The sequence below is a fragment of the Atractosteus spatula genome, chromosome 18, assembly GCF_055471065.1.
Source record: "Atractosteus spatula isolate fAtrSpa1 chromosome 18, fAtrSpa1.hap1, whole genome shotgun sequence".
In the NCBI taxonomy this organism is placed as follows: Eukaryota; Metazoa; Chordata; class Actinopteri; order Semionotiformes; family Lepisosteidae; genus Atractosteus; species Atractosteus spatula.
Genome location: NC_142723.1, coordinates 658,382 through 685,184, shown reverse-complemented (window position 1 = coordinate 685,184; position 26,803 = coordinate 658,382). Strand labels below are relative to the sequence as shown.

Sequence of the window (26,803 nt, the reverse complement as noted above, 5' to 3'; positions counted from 1 at the left end):
ATTCCACTTATCCAGTCCCCCATGGAGGTCTGTCCTCAAGGCCAGGGGACTGGGAACAACCACCTGCCTTGACCCTGATTCTCCCTCACAACACCTGGTCTCATAAAGGAGGCCGAGGAGTTCCAATATAAACGATTAAAGACGACAGGGATGGCAGAAAGAGACTGCGGGTTACAGCAATAAGTTTAGAACCAAGGTAATTACTTTTCTCCATCAGATACTGTTTGATTAAATACCTGTGAGAAAATTAAATTTACATGATGAATGGGAGCACAGAATGAAGGTTATAACGTAGCATCAGCTGATGCTACAGATAATTGTGAAAAATATTATATTGCCTAATTTATTTTGTTTCGAGAGATTTGATTTGTTAAATGTGGACCTGATTTAGGACATTTATCTTTGAAAGTGAGGGATTAGAATTGAATACGCCGTTATCAGCGCTCCCCTCTTCTCTCTCCCTCTCGGCTGCCCGGCTGTCACAGTTCATTTCAGAGCATTTCGGCTGCAGAGCACAGTGTGTGGTGCCGGGTGTCAGGCTCTGTATCTCTCCTCTCCCCTCTGCCTGGCTCACCGCAGCGTGCCCATGACTCGTTCAGGTTAAGTGTGCCTGAGAAGTAGCAGTAATTACTCCTCGGGTCTCGGTATTGGACCTCCTGACTTGCTACCTGTTAGAGGCGTGGGTTGAAAGCTTGGATAAGCTTCATCTAATGGCTGATTGATCGGTTTTCAAAAGCAAGAGCAGCTCTGGTTTGAGTTGGCTCGGGGTATCTCAGGATCTTCTGTCAGGCGCTGGATACTTTTGGGTACATACAATCGTTTGTTGGGGTGCAGTTGAACTTGGGTTTTAATGTTTGTTTGCACAGGTGATTAGTCTTCAGATAAAGTAGTACATTTAATGGCATGTTAATAGAATGGAGGACTATGCTGTAATCTTTTAAGGTAATTTGCAACAAGAGAACAACATTGGTTTTCTACTTAGTGGATATTAACAGAGCAGGCTTGCCTTTATCTACTCCTAATTAAAAAACAGTTTGTTGTCCAGGCATTTTTGATAGACCAATCCCAAATGATCCAAGTAAGTAATTTCCAAGCAGGTCCTCAACCTGCATTGCACCCAGTGTTAACTAGTAACACTCAAGAAGAAATGTCTTGCTGTGCAGTTGTGCTTATGTGTTGTAGTGAGGAGAGGTATGGCCGGTCACGGACTCTGAGGAGAGAGGACGTCTTTTCCCCTTACAGCGTGTGAGCACAGCTGTTTGAAGATCGTTTTTTTTTTATTGTTCGTTCAGGCTGCCCAGCAGATCATTGAGCTGCAGGAAGCGGCCCAGATCAACGCCGGGCTCCAGCCCACCAACCTGGGTCGGAACACCAGCCTGCACGACATGAAGACGGTGGTGAAGACCTGGAGGAACCGGCTGCCCATCGTGTCGGACGACCTCTCCCACTGGAGCAGCATCTTCATGTGGAGGCAGCACCACTACCAAGGTACCCTCCAGCGGCCAGTGGTCCTGCAGCAGACAGGGCCACCCTCTGTCCCTGTGTGCGCCAGCCTGGGCACCCCTCCTCCCAGCGAGCGGTGCTGTAGCTCCAGCGTGAGGCCCTGCGCCTTGATGGGCATGCTGTGTGAAGCTGTTTTTCAGCATTGTCCTGTTTTTACTGTCGGGATAAGGAGGGAGACCCAGGCTCGTGTCATCAGACCTCGGCCCCCCTTTTGATGTTCTCGCTCCTGTGTGTGTTGGTTAGGCTTTATTTTTTCGTGACTAATGACACACACCTTGCAGTCGACCGTATACGGCAGCCTTTCTCGACTGTCTAACTGGTGTGCCGCTCCAATTTGGAAAAGGTCATGCATGAGAAAAATGAATGCATTTAGATTGGTTAGTCCACAAAATTACTATATATAAACAAAGTGTCGTGCTTCACGTGTGGCGTATAAACACGAGTCAGAGGCCAGGCTCTAAAACTGTTCAGGTGGGACTTGTTAAAAAAAAACAAAAATATGGAGAACAACTGAGAGGAGCTGAGCTAGATCTCCATCGCTGTCATCAGTTCCTGTCAGGATGAGGTGACTAAGCAGTATGAGGCCAGCTCAAATTAAACATAAAAAGGTTTGGTTTATGGTGATGAGAATGTGCTTGGGCTGGTGATGTTAGGAGGTGGGGAAGGGAGGGGCCTCAACGTTTTTATCTTCATGTAAGTGTTCTGTGGGAGGGAAAAGGTGGAGAGACACTGGTAGACTCCGGCCTTCTCCCAGCCGTGCACGACTTGCCATTTCTGTTCCCCTTCAGCCATCGTGACCGCCTACGAGAACAGCACCCAGCACGACCCCAGCTCCAACAACGCCATGCTGGGAGTCCACGCCTCGGCCTCCGCCATCATCCAGTACGGCAAGATTGCGCGCAAGCAGGGCCTGGTCAACGTGGCGCTGGACATCCTGAGCCGCATCCACACCATCCCCACCGTGCCCATCGTCGACTGCTTCCAGAAGATCCGCCAGCAGGTCAAGTGCTACCTGCAGCTGGCCGGCGTCATGGGCAAGAACGAGTGCATGCAGGTACAGGGCACACGCGACCCCCCTCGTCCGCCGACCCGGGACCTGCAGCATGAATTGCCCACGAGCAGCTGTGGCTTTATGGAACGAACCAAATGGGGGCTCTTGAGTCATTTTAGCAAGCTAGGAGGCAAAATAAAAACCTTCCCTTGTATGCAAAACAAAATTTTCACTGTTTATAGGCCTTAATCTCACGATACAGTGTGCCAGATTAAATCAGAACTTCTTTCCATGCGCTGCACATCTCAGGCCCGGTTCTGGATGGGTTTTAATTTACTGTGAGGCTAACCACCCAGTGCGTATCATTTTTGGCTTTTTAAAAGTTTTTTGGCTTTTTGGAGTTTTATGTTTCAAAAAACCAAAACACAGCATTTTTTTCTTTTAGAAATTGTCTCCTGTCATTGCAGATCAGCTCCAAATCCAAATTGCCCGTATTTAGAAAGCTGAGAGGGAAAAAAAGAGCCGATGTTCATGTGTCGAGCTAATAAGATTGAAAAGGTGATTTGTGTTAGAGCAAATACCAGTTTAAGGACTTGCTGTGTGTCTGAGCTGCGTCGGTTAATCAGACTGCTCTCTGGACTGTGAAAGGAGGCTCACAAAAGAGCTTGGAAGGACTTTTTAATGTGGTTTTACCTGAATTTAACAAGCACCATAATCCTAGATTTAAGAGTGAGGCTAGTTTTGCAGAGCAATCCTGCTCTCTCTTGGCGAGTTACTTGAAGGTGGTGCGCACTCCTTTGATTCTAGGAATATATTTTTGGATGTATTGCCAGATGAATGTACAAAACAAAACCAAAATTCAGGAAGTCCAGAACATAAATCAGAGGCATAGCTAAACAGCACAAGAAAACGAAGGGAGAGGGCAGAAGAAATCACAAAGTGCTTGTCCTGTTCCTGAACAATAAACTTGGGGTGTTAACGTGTGAGCAGTGGGGGGGGGTCGGTGCCCCTGGCTAGACTCAGCAACCCCCCTCTTCTCCCGAGTGGGGCAACTCCTCCCTGACTGTTTCTCTCCTGGCAGGGCCTGGAGGTCATTGAATCCACCAACCTCAAGTACTTCACCAAGGAGATGACGGCCGAGTTCTACGCCCTGAAGGGGATGTTTCTTGCCCAGATTAACAAGTAAGTCCAGGTTTACTGCTCCATCTGTGAGGAAACCTCCTGAGACAAGTATCCTGCAGCATGTTAGATCACTTGATAAAGTAATCTACTGTGCAGCTTTTCTTTAGAGAATTTTGAGAGAGTTTAGAGAATATGCCTTTCCATAGAGTATACCATTGTTTTCTTAAACTCTTAAGTTCCTGCTGATAAAAGCATCATCCAGATAAAGGATGCTCTGTACTTCGTCTGGAAAGCAAAAAGCCTTTTTGATTTGTTTTGTCCTCCTGGCTTGAGAGCCATCATGCAACATTTCGGGCAGCTGTTTTTGTTCTGTTTTTTCCAACAAGCATGATGACGCTCGAAGCACATGCTTGTTATAGAACTCTTTGGATACGGGATCTGCGTTCTGTGCCATTTACCCTGGCATCCTGTGTGCCAGCTTGGTTCTTAACGAGGCTTGTCCCCGTTTACCCTCCTGTAATCAGCGACCGGGGGTTTCATGTGGATCTGCTCCATCCTCTGCGCTCAGTGCGCTGGCAGGCAGTGTGGGAGCAGGGAAACGCAGACTTGCTCCACAACTACAGAATACAGCGCCAGAAACCTGTCAGAGCAGAGGCGGTGAAGCTCGGCTGTTCAGTGCGAGATCATGACCTTGCCGTCCCGGCACCCCCTCCCTGTGCTGTGAGCAGCTTTCTCTCCATCGTCATCTCTTTTTTCCACACCTTTCACTGAGGAATTAGGCTGCAGTCATTGTTCCCAAACAATCAGAATCTTAATAATTCCAGCTCCACCTGAGTGCATTTTAAACAGCTGCACACTTTAAAGATAAGTGAATCCCAACCTCCCTTAATTAATCATTTATTTAAAAGAGGAAACATTTCTTCTTTTTTCAGACACCGACAATTGATCAGTAACACTGTGCTTGAATTCTTTACCGAGAGCCGCTCAGCAGTAATGATCGATGTGACAAGGGATTAATAATTAGAGTACTTCTATAGGACTCACAATTTAAGTCTGGGGCAAAGCTCAATCGAAGATCAATCTTTATCACTTCTCTGCATGCCTTTGAAGCTTTGAGCACGAAAGCCATCTTGGTGCGTGGATTGTTGTTTTATCACTTGTGGGGAGTTGCTGCAGGAGCGTTCATATGGTTGCACAATGAAGAAGGCACGGATCTGTTTCTTCGCTCCACTGTGTTCGCTGTCTTGGCGTGCATGCAAGCAGTAAGACCTGTGATTTGGGGTTGCAGCGGTTTGTTGGCAGTAATGCAGTTAGCGCAGCAGAGTGCGGGTGTAGTGGGCTTGGGGAACAGTGTCGGGGCGGCGGCCGTGCCAGCTCTCCCTGGCAACTTCAGGGTGGGGTTGGGTGAGCAGGATGCAAGCTGGCAGAGCCACAGTCTCTCTTAGGAAGATTGATAGCGTGTCACAGGGCAGGCACAGGAGCGCGAGACGGGAGATGGAGCCTGCTGTTTGAAATAGAAGGTGGCAATAAAGTAAGTCGTTCATCAGGCGGGTGCCACTGTAATCTGCAGCGCTCTGCAGCCTGTGACACCTGAAGGCGCTGTGTGGAAGGCATGCCTAAAGCCATTTTTGGAAAATGGGACAAATGGGCATTTTATAACTCGCGGTTTTGACAGCAAAGTTGTTAAAGCAGCTGCATGCTGCTGCGCTGCCTGGAATTGACAGATACCTCATGTGCCGGAACACGTTCCTTTCGCATCTCTAAAACTGTGATTTAATTTTTCCCCCTAGGTGATTTCACCAACTTGCACCCCCGCCCCCTTCTCCTCCCCCACCTCCGTTCCCAGATACACTTTGCTAAAATCTTTAAGTAATCTGTGCTGAACAGATTTCCAATTGATTAGCAATTTACAGCTTGCTGCGGTGGTCGGCTCATTCACACCATTTAATTTGCACCTTATTGACGCAGAGTTGATAGTTTTGGCCTGGGCAGGGTATCGTCAAGCAAGAGTGAGCCAGTGGCTTCTAGCTGTGAAACTGTTCGGCTCCCAGAGTCAGAAGACACTTCTGCCTGTTAGGGAGAATTGAATTGTGAGAATTCTCACAGTCCATGCTCACCTTTGACAAAATGAAATCGTATGGTGCTGAATGCTTGCTCTCTTATGAATTGTAAGGGGTATTGCTCTTTTTAGATCAGCATCCCCTGAGATAAAAGTATTTTGGGGTTCTTGTACAGGTCCTATACAGCAGCGCATGCATCCGAGATGTGGACGTGTTTTCAGAACTCAGTTCTGTCTGTGTGACAATTAAACAACTTGAGTCAAATTACAGATGTGTTAATTACATTGTTGGCTCTTTAATTACATTTTAATTGCTTGGTATTTAATCTTTGACATACAAGTATTTACATATGAATTAATAACATGTATTGTTATTAATAATAATATTACATATGAATTAATAAAATGTAAATTACCTATTGCCTAGAATGGCATGCTGCAGTAAAGTACATTTTGTTTGAGCAGTGTGAATTACTGCTTTGGTTACAGGATTATGTGCAACAATGTTTATTGAATATTGTAGCTCCACTGCAATAGCAGCAATAATTCAAAATGTAAGTACACATCCAAACTTTAGTTTGAAGTATTAAACTTTTACTGCGTGTTCTGTAATTACACATTGCTAAGGTATTTACATAATGCAGTTACAATTTCAGTATACATGCAATATATGTATTTCAAAACATAATTGCTGCACAGTTACAAGGTTGTTACAGCATTATTGCACTGTAACTAGCGGAGCAGTGTTGTGTCCGTGTTGAAGTGTATCCCAGAGGCTGCGCTGGGGCTGGACATCAGGCTTGGAGTCTTTCCCTCTGCAGCAGCAGCGCTGTCTATGTAATAGCTGCTGACCGTGTGCCCTGGTGTGGCTGTCTCTGAGGTACGACCGGCCCAGCCTCAGCCGACACACGGCGGAGCCTTTGGCAGACTTCCTCTGAGCTCCAGCTGTTGCTGCAGCTTCCCTGTGTGGTCAAGGTCAACAGTTATTAAACCATAATTTCCAATTAAATGGCTTCTGCCCTCCTAGGAATCATTTTTGGCAAAGAAAATGGCAAAGAATTACTTCCTACGGTCCGTCACACCTGATACACCAAGTCTCGACTTTTCACTAGTCCTGCTCCTGCCACTGTCCCTGCTAAATGCACAGGCTTTGGCTGCAGGGACAGAGCCAGGTGATGGGAATTCCTGTGAACGGAGTTAATCCGCTCCTGTGAAGAGTTGATTTGCCACTGATTCTGTAGTTTCGAGGAACCCACTCCTGATTTAACGTTTTTCCCGAGCATGAACTGAATGTAGATATTGAATTTCACAACCCTGCTTGCTTTTGGAAAATGGTGGGTCAACCTTCACTAGTATCTCATTCAATGAGAATGTTCCACCTCACAGAAACTCTTCTGCCTCTGTGAGTTCTTTCTTCTGAAGCACTGAAGGACACTTGGAAACTTGAGGCTTTTAAGGCTCCAGGCCGGCGCCAGTGGAATTCTAGAGCATAAGAAAGGTGTAATTCTGCCCCTCGAGCCCGTTAGGTCATTAATTGGCCTAAGAATCTCATCCAGCTGTTTCTTGAATGAATACACTGGCTTCAGCCATGTGTCTCGGTAGCTTGTTCTACTCTCCTACAACCTTTTGCATGAAAGAATTGCCTCCTTTTCCTCCTGATTGGAGGATCTGTTTTTTTCAACAGCATGACTGGGGAGCTGGTTCCATATCCCCACAACCCTTTGGGTAAAGGAGAGTGGCCTCATGGTTTTAAAACCATGCTCTTCAGTGTCTTTACTGTGGCCTCCGGTTCATTCTGGAGACATCCACTGGGCTCACTTTGTCCCTGAACGCTCTCTGTTCTCGAACCGGTGGAGCGCCTGCCAGCCAGCAGGACCTGTGGGCTGGAGCTTGCCAGCGCTGAATTCACTTCATAATTCTTTTAAACTGTTGCAGCCCTCCAGGGAAGAGGAGGGTTATTAAATGTGTATAGAAAGAATAATTAACTCAATAGTAATTTGTGAAATCTCAGTATCAGCAGAACTTTTCCTAACCTCAGCAGTGCTTAATGTAATCATTACCTTTTCACACTGCGTGAATATAAACAGCATAATCGGACTTCGGGGAGGGCCGAGCTGGGCGGCGGAGACGTAAATTTCTGCTCCTGCCTCCAGGGGGAGCGTGTCGGGGACAGCTGGCTGCTTGCTCCTCTGCAGGAGCATCGCCGGGCCAGCGCCCTCCTGGGTTTAGACTCTTTCACTGCTGCCTTCCCAACCAAGTGCGGGTCCATCACTCATCTCTGGACTCCTCCATGTGTGCACTCCCTCCCGGTGGCTCCGGTCAGATCACCATCCTGAGAACTATAAGCCCTGCTCGTGACCATGCTGTTTCTGTCGCTGCTCCATTGTTACGGAATGCCTGCGACTTCGAGACCTATATCCGATTCTTATAATTGGTCGTGTGTTCTTTATTTTATTTTAAAATATATTTTATCATTACATCATTACTTGGGTTTGGAAAGGCACTTTATAAATAATTATAATTGCTTTTTATAAATCTTATGTAATGATAAAGTATATTTAAATTATCACGACTGCTTGAGGAAATGGCCTGTATAGCTGCAGCATTTTGGTTTGTCAGAGGATGCATTGATTGCACTCGCACTGTATGGGGATACATAACCACCACCAGAATTTTTCTTTTTGAGGTATTTGCACATTCAAACCTACCTCCAGTCGTGCTAGAATCATGCCCATGTTTATTTCCATGAAAGTAGAATTGTTGATGATTCCAAGACCTGTGACAGGGTTTAGGGAAACATTTAGTTATATTTTACATTGCAGTTCTGTGGGAGCACTGGCAACTAGAAAGAAGAGGGTGAATGAGTTTATTTTCAGTATGGACTGGATTGCTTAGACTCTGGTTTATTAGTACTGGCAACTCTCCAAAACATTGAAGACATTCAGAATTCGACTGGCTGCCCAGAAGCTGCCCAGCCTTAACCAGGGTGAAGCTTCTGGGAGATGAAGTGCCCTGTGCTTATGGGTGGAGATTTGAGAGGATTCAGTTACTTGAAGCAGAATGATCAACACTACAGCCGCTGCCTTTTTTTTTAATAGAACTGCAGATTTTTTTACCATCACACTGTCAAAAACCTGTTCCTTTCTAGCAAGTTTCACTTTCTTTATATGTCACTGAAGCATTTGAAGTGCACCTGTTATCTTTGGTGTGAAATGGAAATTAAGGGCTCCTGCACTGACGCTTTTATCTGCTTCTGGATTCTGTATTTTAATTTTTATAATGAACTTCAGAAAGGAGAGTACGATAGTGAAAATCCGCATGGAAGTTTTCACCTTCAAATTAATGACTCCGACACCCTTCTAACTGCTAAACTTGATTCAAGGTTTTCTGCAGCGCAGTGTAATACAATAGCACATTTCTTTTAGTGCGTGGGCAGTGAGAGACTAGTAGAAGACCAGACTGGAGACTGGTTGAGAGACAGTACAAATGACACACGGGAGGCTTTGCTTTTTATAAATGTTTTCTGTTGTATATTGTGGTAAATATAGATAAATGTGCAGCAGAGCACTGTATAATTGTCAAAAGCAAGTACAGCACAGAGAAACGTAAAGCATGAGAATGTAACAAGTAAAATGCACTATCTAAGCTACAATATATGGGAATACAATGGGAAACCTGATGATACACTGTGCCGATCTCCCACACATTTCCATCAAACTTTCTGCTGACCCTTCACTTCTGTGCACCCTGCAGGTCAGAGGAGGCGAACAAGGCTTTCTCGGCCGCAGTGCAGATGCACGATGTCCTGGTCAAGGCCTGGGCCATGTGGGGCGACTACCTGGAGAACATCTTCGTCAAGGACCGGCAGCTGCACCTGGGCGTGTCTGCCATCACCTGCTACCTGCACGCTTGCCGCCACCAGAACGAGAGCAAGTCCCGCAAATACCTGGCCAAAGTAAGGCCTTGCCTCTCTTCACGATTGCTTGAGACAAGGCGCATCACCAGTGCTTGTGAGCTTAGTCAGGCCCTGTGGAGCTTGTAACATGAAATAACACGGGACTCTGCAGATGCACTTGTCACAGGAGCATAAATGGCTCATTCCCACCTTTATCCTGGAGAGGCCAGCCTTACAAAACCAATAAAAACACCCTTAGGAAGAACAACGCAGCTCTGAGTGTGTGTTGCACGCTTTGAGACGCAACGTTCAGAAGCAGGGAGTGCCTTTTGGGATGACCTCATGACAAAAACTAGGAATACAGCCAGCAGGATTTACCTTTTCGAAATAAAAGGTCACCAGCCTTTCTCGCACACAAGTGCTGGGAATTCGGGGTAACCTGTGGGAAGACTGAGGCACAAATGCAAAGTTTTGGTCTCTTCAGCCTGCAGTGCGAGGAAGCTGTAATTGTCTCCAGACCTGGTGCTCAGAAACGCTCAGTTCTTCTTGCATGTATTTAGAGGTTGAATCAGTTGTAACATTAAGCAATAGAGCTCTATGGTTTCTTAGAACTGAAACAAGCCCACAAAGTTGTTCAACAATTTGCAGACAGATGACAATAGGGAAGAGAAAAGTTTTGACATCTCTGCTTGTCTCTCTCCACATCAGCCTGGTTTGCCCATCTCTTTTATCTGTCTTTGAACAAAGAGTTTGTTTGCCATCCAAAGCCTGAGTCATAAAGCATTAGCGGAGCACACAAGTAAACTCTTCTTTCATCCTGGGACGCGGTTCAGCTGCCAACAACGAGAGGGAGAGACAGATTGAAGACCTACCTTAGCCTGTGAATCCCAGAGGTGGAATGAAAACTGCTTCAGCAGCCATGAGTTTATTAACTTGTGTGGCAGTAGCTGGTTTTTCTGCTGCGATTTTTACACTTCTTTTCTCCCACAGCTTGGAAGAATTCTAGGCTTTTTCATTTTTAGAAAATCTTCCCCCCTCCTTACTTTTTTAACGTTTTATTTTGTCTGTTCCCTGTCTGTGCTGCAGGTCCTGTGGCTGCTCAGCTTCGATGACAAGAACACGCTCGCAGACGCAGTGGATAAGTACTGTATCGGGGTTCCCCCCATCCAGTGGCTGGCCTGGATCCCCCAGCTCCTCACCTGCTTGGTGGGCTCCGAGGGCAAGCCGCTGCTCAACCTCATCAGCCAGGTGAGAGCCGACTCCTGCCGGCCTGCGCAGACCCTCTCCCTCCCCTCGGCTCGCTCACTGGTTTCAGCGTCTGCTCATCGCTTCATTTAGGTGTTTGTGCGCGTCGGTCTGTCTGTCGTGTGAGGCTGCGCCTAATCAAGATTAATGCTCTGCACTGATTCTCCAGGAAGCCTCTGTACGGCAAATTCCATTTATCCAATTAAGCGTTCAGATGAGTTTTCATTTTCACTGATGGCAGTTCTATTTTCTTTCTTCCCTAGAAAGCTTTTTTTTTACACTTAATACCAAACAACTGCCTGCCACTGGAATAGAACTTGTAATTAAACTGGGGATTAATTCACATTTCTTAATAGCGTATTATTTCTGGGTAATTTAAAGCACTTGAACTTCAAAGAGCAGGAAGCCACATGGGCCTTTCTCTTCTTCCCAGAAATGATTGAGTCTGTTTGTGAGGGGCTCTCAAGAAGCGCAGCAGTGTGAGGGAGGAGCTCCCCCTCACCTTCAGCCCAGCACAAACACACTAATTAGATCCTTGTTTTATCTGGAAATCTTACATCTTTGTTTTTTTCCCCACTGACATTTTAATTGTTTTATTCTTTTTCTCCTACAATAACATCCCAAATAAAGGAAAACAAATAGCTTCTGCATATATTTTTGTAATCCACTGTATCCAATGCAGTGTTTGTTGTCACCAGTTTTTTTTCCCCCTTGGTTCTGCATGAAGGATTGTCAAGATCTCTGTGCAATGGCAGTTCTTGATAGCTCGCCTCAGCCTCATCAGAAAGGCTGTAAATGTTAGTGCAGATGAGGCTAGGGGGCGCTGTCAGACAGCAGCAAGGTGAGGTGTAAGTGGAGGAGACACGCCTCCTTCCTGTTTCAAAAGTCATCACTTCTATCAAGATTACACTTGCTTCTCCACTAATGGGCTGAGAAAGGGACACTTTACAGCCAAAACTGGTGCATTAGCGCCCATTCAGCTTGTCCTCTGGAGAGCAGTGAAAGTTGCCTTTCGCTTGTGGGGGGGGTTGTGTCTTTTTGCCATCGTGGGCTATTCTTCATTTTCCTATCAGCACCTAGTTGGCATCGGGTTTCTGTCTAATGGGCTGGCGCTCAGCTCTGCATCGAGACCTGAGAAGAGCTGCGGCCTGTTTCAAGACCTCGCTGGTGTCATTAGGCCTCTTGCCTCCCCTTGTATTACTGTTTATCTCCTTTAAACGCTATCTGGGCGTTCTCACATTGTGCTGCCTCCAGAATTATGTTGAAATAAGAAACCGGGGGTTGTAATTAGCTGTCCTTCTTGATGCCCTGGTGCCTACTGGCATGCACGCTCTTTACCGACTCTTAGTGAGGGAGGTGGCAGTGGGGAGGGGGTCACATTAGTATCATCGCTTCTTTCTGTCCCTCCCTGACTTCTCATTCATCGTGTCCTCCCATTCTGCCTCCATCTGCAGTTTTGTGCAGTAGAAATTTTTCCTCGCAGGCCAGCACTTGTAACAGTATGTTAGCTGACTGGTAACTCAGCAGACATCAGTCATGAGGAAGGTAGGCTAATCTCCTCAAGAAGTCATCACATATTCTCTTAATTTTCTAAGCTTCTGCCTCTGAGTTGACAGGGCATTTTTCTCTAAGTTGAGCAGATTTCTGCCAAATCATTATTTTACTCAACTTTCTTTTTCTAATAGGTCCAAATATACATCACATTATTTGCATCTATTCTTCTTCAGGTATGGTAATAAAAAGCTGACATCATTCTCTTTGATTCATCAGACATGAAAAAGCACTGACCTCCTCCAAAACAGTCAAGCTTAAACTTGTATACAGTAATCGTGGGGCTTCACTGTCTTTACACAGGGCAAAGGCTTGTTCATGACATTGTGTGGTCGGTCCATGGTGAGGCTGTCTGGGTATGATTGATCAATCAGTTGATTTGTAATTGACAAATTCACATGATTGGGGAATTAGCCCTGATCTTGTGATTTATCCATGAAGGCAGTCTGTGAACTATTTAAATCCGTCTGTAGGTCTGTGCTTAGAGGCTTGTGTTGAAGGATGAGCTGTCAGACCTGGTGAAATCACTGGCAGTGTTCAGCAACTGGCCATGTGTTTCCTCATGTTGGGTTGTTCAGAGTTACCCTGGGCTCCTTGGCAGTCCCTTCCCTGTCCATTTCCTAACTCTGACCATGGACTAGAAGAAGCAGCAGACCATGACAGTGCATGGAGTTCCTTATGCACCTCTCCCTACAGCAGTTCCCAGCAGAGTGTCTTAGCCATGTTGATTTGCAGCTGATGACTTTGAAAAGAAATCGCCATTTGTCGCGACTGGAATTTTAAAAGGAAAAAAGAGAGGAAAAGCAAGAAGACAAATGAGGCGTCTGATCATGTAGAAGCTGTGCCGGCCGCCGACTGTGGCTGCCCTGGCTGGACTCGACCTCGCCGGGGTCTCAGCGCTGCATTCGTCTGCTCTCTGATCTCCGAGCTGACAGGTTTATCTAAGTCAGCAGCAACCAGGAGGCAGAACCAATTAGCCTGCGAGAGGGCTCAGTGAGCTGGTTCATTATGAAGTCCTGCGAGCCGTGATTCCGACTGTGTAGTGTAATGGATAGCTCTGGAGACGAGACGAATTATCCCCGTGATTAAAATCGTCATCTGGTTTGTGTGACTGTAATAGCAAGAGCTCGCTGCCTTTCCTTTTCCCCTCTTGTCTTGTTCTTTCGGATTTTTTTAATGTTTCTGCATGTCTGCAGCCAGTTTGATCTTCCTGACAGGTGACAGACAGACAGCGTCTGTGACAGAGGACATCTGTTGTTCTCGCCACCGACTGAACCTGTGTGGGTCGGAAAAATGGGACGGGTTGTCAGAAGTATTAAATATTGAAAGACTGAAACTGAAACATTAGTTTATATTGAACCTCAAACATCTGTGTTTATTTCTGGGCTTGTCAGTGAGATACTTTCTTTTCTGAAAAGTTCCCTTTCCATTTCAGCAATACTGTCTTACATTTGAAGAACCATCTGTGCTTGAGAGTCAAACCTTTCTCTGTTCACCCTGCCTCTTTTAGAATTGCCTTGTCTTACGAATACTCAAAGCTGTGTTCTGTGTTAATGTTCAATACCTGTGATAATCAGCCTTAAGTTAAAAGCATTCTCGCCCAACTTGATCTTGATTTTCCTGCTGGTGAAATCAGTCTCAAGCCTGCAGTGGAGATTCTCATTTGGTTCTGCCTCATTAAAGCATCTATTAAATGATACTCCAGCTTTCCTCATCAGTGACCTTGTCACCTGTTACCCTGCTCGTGGAGGGATTCTGAAGATTGCATTTATTCTTGTAGAATATCGTGAAGTTATAAGGCTGTATCCACAAACGTAATGACAGCTAAAATGATGGTTATGCTTTTAGATATTTTTTCTTATGACTTAACACCTTGTTGCGAATGAGCCTGACAGAGCCGAGGTTTGGGGGCGTCAAATTGATCCCTTGCCCTTGAAAACTGAGCCACTGCCCTGTTGTCTGCCTCGGCGCGTGTGTCAAATGTCAAATACCTGTGTTTGTGTGCCAGGTGGGGCGCGTGTACCCGCAGGCCGTGTACTTCCCCATCCGCACCCTGTACCTGACGCTGAAGATCGAGCAAAGGGAGCGGTACAAAAGCGGTGAGTGTGCAGGCCGGGCCAGGCTGGGGCACGAGCACATCCAGGACCGGGGGTCATGCAGAGGGCCGCAGTGTCCGCCAGGGGCAGCGCCTCTGCTGCTTTCTGATAACTGCATTGGCATTTCTGCAGCAGAGCCAACACGTGATCAGGCTAGACATACAGGCTACAGCCTGCTTGCTTTTGTGTTCAAGTGCATTTCAACGAAACGCACTGAACGAGCTCTCTGACAGGTGCCAGTCTGAACTGCATTTCTCGCCCAGGTACCCGTTAATCCCCACCTTGCAGCTGTTTCCTTCACTCTGGCAGCCGCCCTGACCTATGCCCCCCTCCCCCTCTCTGTCCAGACTCGGGCCAGCAGCAGCCCAGCTCGGTGGGGGCCCAGCCGCACTCCGCCTCCGACCCCGGGCCCATCCGCGCCACCGCCCCCATGTGGCGCTGCAGCCGCATCATGCACATGCAGCGCGAGCTCCACCCCACCCTGCTGTCGTCGCTGGAGGGCATCGTGGACCAGATGGTCTGGTTCCGGGAGAACTGGCACGAGGAGGTGATTCGCCGCCGGGTGCCGCAGTGCCTCACAGTTCTTAACCCATTCAGCCTACAAATTGGCCTCTTTATTTCAAATTGCGTGGGTTGCAGGCCAAGGATGGCCGAGGTTAATGCACCAGCATCTCAGAATCCCTCAACGTGATCCGTTGCTGCCAGGAGGAGGGTTAGGCTAAGCGTTAGGCAGGAGTGTACAGAGGAGGACACTCAAAGTTGGGGAAAAAAACTGTTCACTGCTTTAGTGTTAAAAAATGACTTCTAGTTTTGCATGACTTCTAGTTAGCAGCCTGTCTGGTTTCGGATCAGAAGGATTGATTAGTATGGCAGGTGTGGGAAGGTTCCCGGTGCCACATGAAGAGACGGCTGTTTAGCGCAGTGCGTGACACCTGCAGATGCTGCCTAGATAAGCACTGGTTTACCCCACAAAACGCCTGGCAGTGATTGACTGTGTGTGGAGGCGGGGGGGTAGACTTCTCTGGAGTGTTTTCTCCATCCTGGGGTTTTTTAGCTCTGGAGTGGAGCACAGAGTAGGGGGACTGTCAGATCCTGCTGTGGCTGTCGTTGTACCCTGTAGCATGACAGGCACCACCATCTAGGCAGAAGATGCCTACGGAAGCATCATCCAGTTTCAGATGTTTAGATTGGCAACATCCCACAAACAGAAGCCACAAAGAGCTCTGTACAGAAGACTCGTCTGAGAGCAGCTGAAGTAAAAACACTGAATCACCTGGATGTTGCATATGGCATCACTGTGCCGTGCTGAAATCTTCTCTAATTGCAGCCGCCCGTGCGTGTGCTCTACAACACTCGTCTCTCGGCAGTGCTGTGTACAGCACCTCTCACTCCCGCACTCTCGCGCTCCCAGGTGCTCCGGCAGCTCCAGCAGGGTCTGGCCAAGTGCTACTCGGTGGCGTTCGAGAAGAGCGGCGCGGTGTCGGACGCCAAGATCACGCCGCACACGCTCAACTTCGTCAAGAAGCTGGTGAGCACCTTCGGCGTGGGGCTGGAGAACGTCTCCAACGTGTCCACCATGTTCTCCAGCGCCGCCTCCGAGTCGCTGGCCCGCCGCGCGCAGGCCACCGCGCAGGACCCTGTCTTCCAGAAGATGAAGGGCCAGTTCACCACAGGTGGGTCCAGAGCTCCCCGGCGTTGTTCTTTCTCCACAGCTGCAGAACCAGAAGGGATCCGTCTGTCCTTGACAGCAATGGGCAGCTTTGTGCGTTGCTGAAATAAGTGCTCGTGTACAATAAGGATTACGGTGTGCCTGCATCTCTAGACATAAACTACAATTTGCAGAGATAATGAAGTTTTGGCTAAACGCAGAAGTGGCATTATTAATAAGTGAAGCTTTTAAATATTTACTGAATTTCTTCAGTTTTTTTTAATATCTGTTGGTGCCTTACATCTCCAATTATGTGTTATGCACACTATAGTAGAAGTACAGAAATCTATAGGTTTGCAGCACTTGCGGTGTTACAGCGGTGCAATTTAATTTGATATTTATCCAGTTTCTTGTTGCGGCAAGGAGGGGGGGTGTAGGAGGGTATGGGCTCTTGGTGTTGCCACGCTGAGAGCAGTGCTATTTTTATCTTGTGCTGGTAGCAGGGAAGGAACAGTATAATCGCTGCCGCCACTGAGACTTTTTCTTTTAGCATCACAGAATCACCTAACCGATGACAGGCTGTATGATGCCGGGAGAGCTCTGTGCTTGTCATGTGGGGTTTTTGACTGCCCCAGCTGAGAACACAACCCTGCTGTCCATGACGGAGGAGTTTTCTTGTTGTTTATGGTCCAGGCCTGTCAGAATGAGAGTATTTAGAGTTACTTACTCTGACAGTCCTGTAGCTCAACACTGACGCGTCCCTGCACGGTCCAGCGTCGTTCACTGTACAGACCAGTTCATCCTCCTTGCATGCTTTTCAGATGCTTAAAACCTGAAGTGTGTGACATCTTAAAACACGCTCACTCCATGCGGCACTGCTTGTTAAATTAGTCTGAAAACAAAACTGAAGTATAAAATGCATCTTTTACTCAGCGTTGCGAAGTTCAGCGTAGTGGACTTGTCACTTAGATGTAGGAATGGGTAGGGCACCACTGTGCTCTGTTGTGAGAAATGGAAGCCTTCCCAGCAGGCCAGTCAGGCTGACTTTGCTTTCAGTGTTTTCCATTTAATTGCGTCTTAAACTGATTTTGGTGATCCAGCTTGAGTGCTGGGGTAACTGCATCTAACAGGCATCACTGCTCGCAGACCGGCTTGTTACATTTCATTTGTTGTACCAGGAGACTGCATCTGAAAACCTGAGGGAGAACTAACCAAGACAGCAGCTCCACAGTGTTCAGTGCTTTATTATTTAATGAAAAGGCTCTTTACCTTCAGATTAACGAAAAAAAGTTTTTTGACTTTCATGCTAAATTTTCTTCCAGTGTGCTGCTTGGTTAAAATTGAAGTTAATATTCGCGGTGCAGCAGCCTTCTGTGGTGAACCGTGGCCCAGGTTTTCGTGGTGAACAGACTGTGGGCAGACTAATTCACGTGCCTGAAAGTGGGCATTTTTCCCAGGCTTTGTCCACTGGGAGATGGGAGACCTTGGTGTATGTCTTTGGAGGTGCAGAGAGGGGAACTGAACAGCCGTCAGCCCCAGACAGGTGAAGCAGCAGGTTTTCTTTGAGCATTTTCTGCTTAACCGTGATGTAAAAATAATAGACAGTCTGATGGGATTTGCTGGAATGTTGCTCGCAGACGTGGTCCTGACCTACATAGCTGGTCCTACATTGTGTTTGGTGCAGTGTTCTCTCCCAGGCATAAGAGCTGCATGACAGTAAATAATTAGGGTTCTGAACCATGTGATTTAATTTAATGGACGGTGGTCGTGCCTGCCAAGGTCTGTGTAGTAGCTGACATGGTGTTGATTGTTCGGGAATGGCACAGCCGTTCTGTTCTTTTGCCTTTTATTAATTTTTTTTCCTCTCGGAAACACGAAAGAGGAGGTGCGCACGTTTTTTTTTTCCGGTGACCGGCAACCGCAGGCGTTTCGTGCAGTGGGGCAGCGCTGCTTGGCGCCATCTCTGCTGGTGCGTTCCACGCGAGGGGTACCCAGGCAGCTCCGCCCAGGGCTGGGTTTGCGTGAGGCTCGGTGTGCATGCCTCTCCGATGAGAGAACCCCAAAATCTACTCTATATCCTTTGAGCAAGGACCCTGGGGGATCTGCTCTTTCTGTAGAACTGGCTTGTGCAATTTATTTTCTTGTTTTATTTCTTCCTTCCAAATGGGGCACAGCCTTTCAGACTGTACTGGAAAAACTAGCTAATGGATATGGACTGGAAGCCTTTGAGGTGAATCACCTCAATATTTTAATGAGTGTAATATGCGTCATATATGACATAATATATGATTTCCTTTCCCAAAACTGGGCTCTTGCAGGGTGTGCTGAATCTTATGTTGCAAGCACAGTGATGAAAAATGTAGGTTCTTTCGATCTCTCTTTTAGAATTGATCGGTAAAATAATCTCACTGCCAGGAACTGAGGTATGAAATGTCAACCTGTGACAGTTTCCAAATAGCACTATTACATTCGTGTCCCCTTCACAAGACATCCAGTATTGAAGAGGCCAGTGACACAGACTGAGAGAGGTGTAAGTGCTTGTAACACAACACTGCTTCCTCTTTGGTGTAATACACTGGAACATTTGAAGGCAACTCAAACCATAATGTGAATTTTTAGTTCATTCACACGTGCATATGTATATAAAGAAATATCTGGTATTTTATTGTGGATGAACTGATGTGATCTTCAGATGATCAAGTATTAGCAACCACACACTCGAGTTCGGCCGAGTGGTCTCCTCATTTCTCACCTTCATTGAATTTCGACACACGTGTAGCTTATAGTTGCGTGAGAATGAAGAAAGAGATGCTTCTTGTCATTTAGATGGAATTGTTGGATTATCCATGTAAACTCTTGAGAATAACATTCCCCAGGTTAATCCTCAAACAAGATGCTGCCATTATCTTCTCAGCCATTACTGGAGCTTAAAGGTTGTAGGTCAGTGTTGAAGGACATGGTTGATTTTTAATGGAGCCATTATCATGCCCATCTTAAGGCGTGATAATTAGAGAAGATTTAAGATTATTGAGCTCATGTTCAGAAGCTGTTGAACTTTATTAAATGTGTGCTGTATCAACAGCCTTCAGGAGCCCAGAGTATGCTTGTCTTGTGGTCTGGCCATTTTCCTCATTTTACACAAGATCCGTGAAAGCATTTGTTTTTGTTTTACCGGGTTTAAGATGTGCTGTATTGCTACAGGGTTTAGTTAAATAATTCATTTTGTGCAATATTTCACAGATGACCTAACAGTTGTTAAGGTACTAAAGAATAATGTATTTTTATTTAGTTCTACAAACCTGTTTTAGAAGGAGCATTGAAATCCTCATGATAAAATACATTGACTGCAAGTAAAAAGTCCTGCCCTGACCTTTGCTCACACCTGAGCACTCCCACCCTTTGCATCTCTCCTGTTCTCCACTCCCTGCTTCATTTCTCTTGCCGCCTCCTCCTCCTCTTCCCTCTCTTCCTTGTCTGCTTCCCTTTTCTCTTCCTCTCCATTCCTACTTCTTAGTCCTCTTTCTCTCGTTCCTCAGCTAATGGGGCTGTGCAGGGGGAGACAGGGACACAGACAAGATAAAAACTAGCATCTGTCAACCAAATTGTTGTGCCGGCTCATTAATTCTTTAACAAAGGGGGCTGCGGTGCTGAGACTTTCTGCTGTGCATGAGGAGAAGGAGGATGAAAATAGAGCAAGGCAGCCATCGCCAGCTGCACATCCCGAAACCCCAAAGAGCACAGGTCGTGCCCTGCCCAGCTGCAGCGTTCACGTAAAGCCAGTGCAGCCACTCATGCAGAACAGTTTAAATCCTTGTTCTCACTGGAGAACTGCCTTGCATTCTCTTCAGGGCTCTTGCACCGTCTTTCCACTGTTGGACTGTGAGCTGCGGACCTGTTTGCTGCTTGCCGGTTCCTCTTGCAGCAGCGGATGCCTGTGTACACAGATGTGCACACATGTGAAATGCCTGCTGTATCCCGGGGAAGCAAACTTCCCCTAAATAATCCACATGAGCCGTGCCTGCCTCAGGTTCTGCATGACCAGCCTGTTCTGTAGTGATCTTTTCCACTTTGAAATGTCTTTTTTTTGTCCTGGTTGGTGGTGTGGTAGCATTTTAGAATTGCATATGCAGCAGTTGCTTTCTGTTGATCGAGCGGTTTTTGAGATGTGTTTAGGAGGCCTGTCTTGCTTCACTTGGCATGTTTTGGGGTTAAAGGTTAAAGGCAAGGTCGGTGAAGGACGTGCAGGAGCTGTGCTGGTGTGGCAGACAGTTTAAACACTTTAGACACAGGACAACGGCCCTTTATTCCACCAGAGCAGTGGAGTGATCAACGTGTTGCACCAGGTTTAACTTCAGCTATACTGACTTCTTTTTGTACAGCTAGAGGCAAACATCTGGGACTCAGTTTGCCAAATTATTTTTCCAAGAGGATTCAGGACATCTTTTTTTGTTTTTTATAGTGCTCCTGAAGAGAGGCTGCATCTCTATGCTGCTTGATCTAAGAGAAAAGGGCTCTGGAGTGTAGGACATATTTTATCTTCTGTAAGGCTTTGTGAAAATGGGGAAAATGTTTGGAGGGGGCTGATCATTTGTAACCCATGATTTGTGATTCTAACTGGAAAAGTATCAAAAAGTAGGTACGAGTAGGACGAAATCAGGTATATCTTGGGTCTCTTTTCTAACCTGGGATTGATATTAGTTTGAGAAATATCCATGATCTTGGAAGCGCTGTTTGAATGCTGGTGTCACTCATACCCGTTTTCAGAGTTTTTATCATTTTTAAAGAAGGTCTGGCTGTTGCCTGTGGTCTCCAGGTTGTTGAGCTGCTCTCAGGCAGTGGGAGGACTGTGGGTGTCGTGAGGGACAGCTGGTTGCTGGGGTGGCTGAAACCTGCTGTGTTTTCAGCTGCGTGCTGAGTTCTGCTCACAGAGTTTCTTTTGCTGGAGGGCAGGAACAGTATCTTGCCAGAGACCTACGATATATTTAGGGCCAGGCCACCTCCACACCGAAGGCATTATTCATTTAAAAAACATTCTCTTGTTCAGACTCACTGGCCAGAAGAGACAGATTGTTTTCTCCAAGAACTCGATTCCCAGATGATCAAACTGCACATGGAGCAGAAAGCATGAGGGAAAAAAATCTCCAAGCTTTTCCCCTGGTCCTTCATTAATCTGAAAGGAGAAAACACTGTAGCTATATATAAAACCAGCAGGTCTCGCAAGCCTTTTACTAGTCAGTTAAGAAGTATTAATCGTAAAAGCTCTGTACGTGGTACTACTTTTTTATTCACTAGTTACGTAATATACACAATGTTTAATATCTGTCTTCTGTAAAGAAAATGACTACAGCAAAGTGCCCTCTGTGTGTTCTGAATTTTTATTTCTGAGAATTTTCTATAGAATAACTCCGAACAGTGGAGGTGCCTTAAAAACCCTAAATTCTGATGTTAGGGATTTTCTCTAAACCCTTGTACATCTCGATTTTAAATTTAAATATGATTTTTTTTTAGAGGTACATGCTACTGGCAGTGCCCCTGCGTGAAAGTTAATGTCTGATGTGTAAGCCCCATTCCAGATGATCTGTACCTTGCTTTCAGCGTGCCTGCAGCGGTCTCAGTGTGACTCGGCTACCTGACTCGGATGGACATGGCCCAGCTTGGGAGGGGGGGTTTAGCGTTACTTTAGGAAAACTGCTTCTAATCAAAATGTCAAGCAAAACATCCGATGCCTCTTCAAGTGTCATTAAATATGCACGTTCCTTAGAACGATTCCCCAATCAGCATGCAGAGCAAGGCATCGCCTGGCAGGCTTTGAAAGTCTCCGGCTCACAGCTGGCGTGAAGGTTGAGGCTAAACCTCAGCCCTGCAAAGACCTTCCAGTGGGAAGAGACTGAGCAACTTTCTAGCTTTTCTAGTTTCTATCCAGAGTGCAGTTTGGAGCTCATTACATTCTCTGTCACTGATGACAAAAAACAACCTTGAGGTTTTATTTAGAAACTTTTTGCCTTCTTGAGCAAAAGGTGTATATAGCTCAGAGAAATCTGGTCCAAAGGCCCGTGTCTAAACAAACAGCTGTTTTGTTTTGTTCATGAAAGACCAGTGAAAGGTAAACACCTGGCTGTGGTTTGTGATTACTGAAGAGCAAGGCTCGTTAGTTGTGTTAGCTGGAATATTTTTCAGTAAGCTGGTTTCTATTGACAGTCTGTGTCAAGGTTGAAGGTGAAAGAGAAGCGTGATGTCAATGGAGCAGGACTTAAGATGTTTTTAGTGAGTTGCAGAAGTTGGCGTCTGCTGTCTTGCAGTTACAGCCGCGCTGACCCCTCCCTGTGTGTGGTGAGCGCTTTGATCTCCCCTGTGGGACACCACTGCTAACCTCAGATCTTCTCTTTGAACCTTGTCTTCAGACTTTGACTTTAGCGTACCGGGTTCCATGAAGCTGCATAACCTCATCTCCAAGCTGAAGAAGTGGATTAAGATCCTGGAGGCCAAGACGAAGCAGCTGCCCAAATTCTTCCTGATCGAGGAGAAGTGCCGTTTCCTCAGTAACTTCTCCGCGCAGACTGCGGAGGTGGAGATCCCCGGGGAGTTCCTCATGCCCAAGCCCACACACTACTACATCAAGATCGCCAGGTACGCTGCGGCTCGGGGCATCAGAGCTGGCAAGCCGTGTGAGTGCACTGCTGAAGGGGAGTGTGGGTTGACAAGCAATTGTACCATGAGGTCACAAAGCCTAAGAGCAGAGTGCAAAATTGCTGCCACATTAATAAAGGTGGGCCAAGGAATATATGGGGTTCAGCGCTCACATGCAGGCACACACCGCCTGATGCCCTCTGGTTTCTCCTCCAGGTTCATGCCCCGGGTGGAGATTGTCCAGAAGCACAACACAGCCGCCCGCCGGCTCTACATCCGCGGCCACAACGGCAAGATCTACCCCTACCTGGTGATGAACGACGCCTGTCTGACTGAGTCGCGCCGCGAGGAGAGGGTCCTGCAGCTCCTGCGTCTGCTCAACCCCTGCCTGGAGAAGAGGAAGGAGACCACCAAGAGACACCTGTTCTTCACAGGTGAGACTCCTCAGTCCCCGACTGCACCCCCTGCCCCCCCCCCCCCAGCTGCAAGGGGCAAAACAGCTTGAGCGTGAGGCCTTTGAATTAAAGCAACATCTCCGAATTTAAAAAACTGCAAGTCTTTGTAGAGCCTTGTCTGTAGCTTCAAAATCCGCTCTTAGAAATATTAGTTGGCGGCTGAAGACGCGATTGGGTTTGCGAAAGTTCTACTGGACTTTATTCCTCTTTGCTGTTCAGAATACCTAAGCATTCAGGAAGGAGAAATCTCTTTTACCATGTCTTCCCATATAGTTTTCCTAAAGCTCCATGCTGCCAGCTGAATCTCCTAATTAGAAACTCAAAGTGCTTTTTGCGCTCAGTGTGAAATCAAATTTGATCTCTTCCCAGTGCGTTTTACTAAACCCCTTATTAAAGCAGCTGCTCACGAGGGCAGAAAAACAGAGCATATTCTTTCCTCCTGGAAATATTGATCGTGATTTATGTAATTGTAAGTGCGGTTAGCACAAATGGAGTGTCAGATCGGTCAAACAGGCACAGAATGGACACCACCCACCCGGGAGGCTTGCTGAACTGCAGCTTTTCTGGATTATTTTGATAAAGAGCTCTTCACTATTGAGGGGGTTTAGCACAGCTTGCTTGGCAACACGAGCTGCTAGGAGGCAGTTTGCTCTGAAGGAGTCAACAGGTCACAGCTACTATGAGTGCAGTGTTTGCGAGCCGTTCTCTCACAAAGGATGGCGAAGAGTCAGATTGGGGTCGGCAGAGCTTCGGTCTGCCTGCGCGGCACAGGAGGCAGCGGAGGAGGCGAGAATGAAACGGGGAGCAGTACCTGCAGGATACAGGGGCTGTGATGAATGAAGAAAACCGCGTCTGGGAGCCCCAGGGAGATGGGAAGATGAGATCTAAATTACATCTCCATGATAGTCTTATCAGGGTCGTACCTCTTCCAGGTCAAAGTTCAAGGGGAAGCTATCGGAAACAAATCAGTGCCGAGAGCAGTACAGAGAGGGCTTTCTTCATTCTTTTGCCATCTCAGATTCACAGCCTTCTGCCCCATTTAAATTCTCTAAACTCTTCTCCTTTTCAGAAGTCCTCTGCTGTCCCTTAGGATAAAAAAGATTTTCCCTCAAACAACACCACACACTATCTGTGCGATACAATCGAGATTAGGACAGAGATGTGAACTCTGTGAACCAGCCCAGGAGACTCACTGTGTTAGTTACACGCAAGGTGCAGGGTTTGATACCTGCCTTGCCATCTCCCCGGCCTCACCTGGCCAGTAAGGAGAGTCGTGGCTATTTCATGTCATACGGGATATTCGCCCTACAGAAGGAACTGTTTGGTTATTTCTTCTTGTTTTATTTCTATGAAACTATATAACATTATATAAAATTTTGATATAACAACAATGTGTCTATTTATGTATGAGGTTTAAAAAAGCAGGATAAAAATGGTTTTCTGTGTCATTGGTCATATCAGACTCTCTGTTGAAAAGAAGAACAATGTGTACGATCAGTCATTTGATTTGCTATAACACCTTTGCCACAAAGTGCTTTATAGAATTACACAGCAGTTGACAGTATTGTACAGAAAACAGTGGTCCATGTGCACACACAGGATAGAAACACAAACTCCCAGTGAAAAAGCAAACCCGAGTGCCGCGGGCCCAGTGATTGTGGATCAGTGGTGTACAGCTGGTGCTTCTCCCCTGTCAGTCCTGCTCAGGGGCTGGGTTCCAGGTCCCGGTCCTGTGAGACTGTAGATGTGGGAAGAGTCGAGAAAAGAGAGATTGCAGAGTGTGACAGTGTTGACACAGCCTGATTGTCGCCTGATTGGGCAAATGTTTGCTCAGTCCTGTCTTGGGAATTTTTGTTTTACTTGAAATAATTTAAAATGTGTCTCTGAGCTCAAACAAGCCCGTCATCCCTATCAGTCCGGAGCCATGCCTTCTTATACCTGCTGGGTCTTCCTTGCAGTGCCCCGAGTGGTGGCGGTCTCCCCTCAGATGCGCCTTGTTGAGGACAACCCCTCCTCGCTGTCCCTAGTGGAGATTTACAAGCAGCGCTGTGCGAAGAAGGGCATTGAGCACGACAACCCCATCTCCCGCTACTACGACCGCCTGGCCACCGTCCAGGCCCGGGGGACGCAGGCCAGCCACCAGGTACCTTTATCTTTCAAGCTCACAGGCATTGCAGCAAGCAGGCTTCCCAGCACCAAGGACAGCTCAGCACAGAGGCACTGCAGCACCAGGGACAGCACTGCTGAGCCCCACACTCACAGTACCCATCTCTTGCCATCCTTCTCCATGTTGCAGGGATGCCCTCATATCAGCACGATTCACTTGCTGTAACTTGTCTGCCCAGTGTAGGAATGGAGAAGTGTTGTGTGTAGAGCAGGCAGGTGAGGCAAAGGCCACCTAGGAGTGATCAGAACACATCCTGATAAGTGAAAATAATTGTTTGGTGCTGGATCACCCTTTATGTTTTTTTTAATTGGAAGTTTATTTTTGTAACAGTAAGAAAAGCCACCATTTTAGTTAAACAGGAGAATACGGGGAGAATATCTACAAAGCTGTCATCTAAATATACACACTTATACAGCTCACTCTTCTCCTTTCCCTGAAAACATAAGCTTATACATTGCAGGCAATTTGAGAAATGTCATGATGGTGCTATTGGAGGATACTGAAACTGCCTCTTGTCTGAGCTTGTTTGAAATGCATGCATGCACGGACATGGCTACAATACTCACATTGTTAACTGATCCCAATCAGCTTTGTTATAATAATGAGGCTATATTACTGTAACCTCATAATCTAAGGTTAATTGAACTCATCACAAGTACATTCTCACTTCTAAAGCAATTCACACTTTGCATGTGTAGCAGCTTCCGAGGCAGAGAGCTGCAGCAGTTTAGGCCTTTCGGGGCTGACCTTCAGCTCTTTGATTAGGATTGTGCTGCAACTCACTCTTGGAAAATTAAAACTGTTCACTTAGTGCTGTTCCCTCCTTGCACTGACTTTCCTCGTGTTAGATGGGTGAGCCAGTAGTACTGCCATGTGCTGTAGTGCCAAAAATGTAGGAACAGAGGAGTCGAATAACCCAAAAATATGGGTTTGTTATGAAGATGTTTTTTTCAGTGTGTGTATTTCATGAGAGGAAGCCCATATCAACATCCTCGTACTGTCGGGTTCTGACTGGCAGACCTGAACATCTCTTGGGGTTTAAAAGCCCAGCTGTGCCTCAGGCAAGAGCAAAACTCTTAGCAGTGCTGCTAACTAGGCAGGTCACCTGCGTACTTCATACTTGCAGTGCACCAGTCATCACCAGGCTTCTCCCTGTCCATGTGTCTGCTGCCCAGGTTCTGCGGGACATCCTGAAGGAGGTGCAGGGGAACATGGTTCCTCGCAGCATGCTGAAGGAGTGGGCTCTGCACACCTTCCCCAACGCCACCGACTACTGGACCTTCCGGAAGATGTTCACCATCCAGCTGGCGCTCATCGGCCTGGCGGAGTTCGTGCTGCACCTGAACCGGCTCAACCCGGAGATGCTGCAGATCGCTCAGGTGGGCCCGGGCTCCTCGGCCTCAGCGCCACGCCCACGGGGTGGTTTCAGTCACATGCACTGGCC

The 26,803-nt window shown here is 46.9% G+C and overlaps 1 protein-coding gene and 1 long non-coding RNA gene across 4 annotated transcripts in view; one reads left to right on the top strand and one right to left on the bottom strand.

Moving 5' to 3' along the window:
• Positions 1 to 26,803, top strand: part of trrap (transformation/transcription domain-associated protein) — a 101,227-nt gene that overhangs the window by 62,508 nt on the left and 11,916 nt on the right. For all 3 annotated transcript variants that reach the window (XM_088936654.1, XM_088936652.1, XM_088936653.1), the window contains 12 exons: positions 1,293 to 1,488; positions 2,292 to 2,557; positions 3,576 to 3,676; positions 9,429 to 9,630; positions 10,657 to 10,818; positions 14,375 to 14,465; positions 14,810 to 15,009; positions 15,874 to 16,135; positions 22,512 to 22,737; positions 22,954 to 23,171; positions 25,151 to 25,335; positions 26,535 to 26,738. In XM_088936654.1, coding sequence (XP_088792780.1) covers positions 1,293 to 1,488; positions 2,292 to 2,557; positions 3,576 to 3,676; positions 9,429 to 9,630; positions 10,657 to 10,818; positions 14,375 to 14,465; positions 14,810 to 15,009; positions 15,874 to 16,135; positions 22,512 to 22,737; positions 22,954 to 23,171; positions 25,151 to 25,335; positions 26,535 to 26,738 — 2,313 coding nt within the window. The remainder of the gene's footprint in view (positions 1 to 1,292; positions 1,489 to 2,291; positions 2,558 to 3,575; positions 3,677 to 9,428; positions 9,631 to 10,656; positions 10,819 to 14,374; positions 14,466 to 14,809; positions 15,010 to 15,873; positions 16,136 to 22,511; positions 22,738 to 22,953; positions 23,172 to 25,150; positions 25,336 to 26,534; positions 26,739 to 26,803) is intronic.
• LOC148818266 (uncharacterized) lies at positions 24,701 to 25,377 on the bottom strand. The gene is made up of 2 exons (XR_016094418.1): positions 25,131 to 25,377; positions 24,701 to 24,930 (listed from the first exon to the last, which is right to left on the bottom strand). It is a non-coding gene; the product is annotated as an uncharacterized LOC148818266 (long non-coding RNA).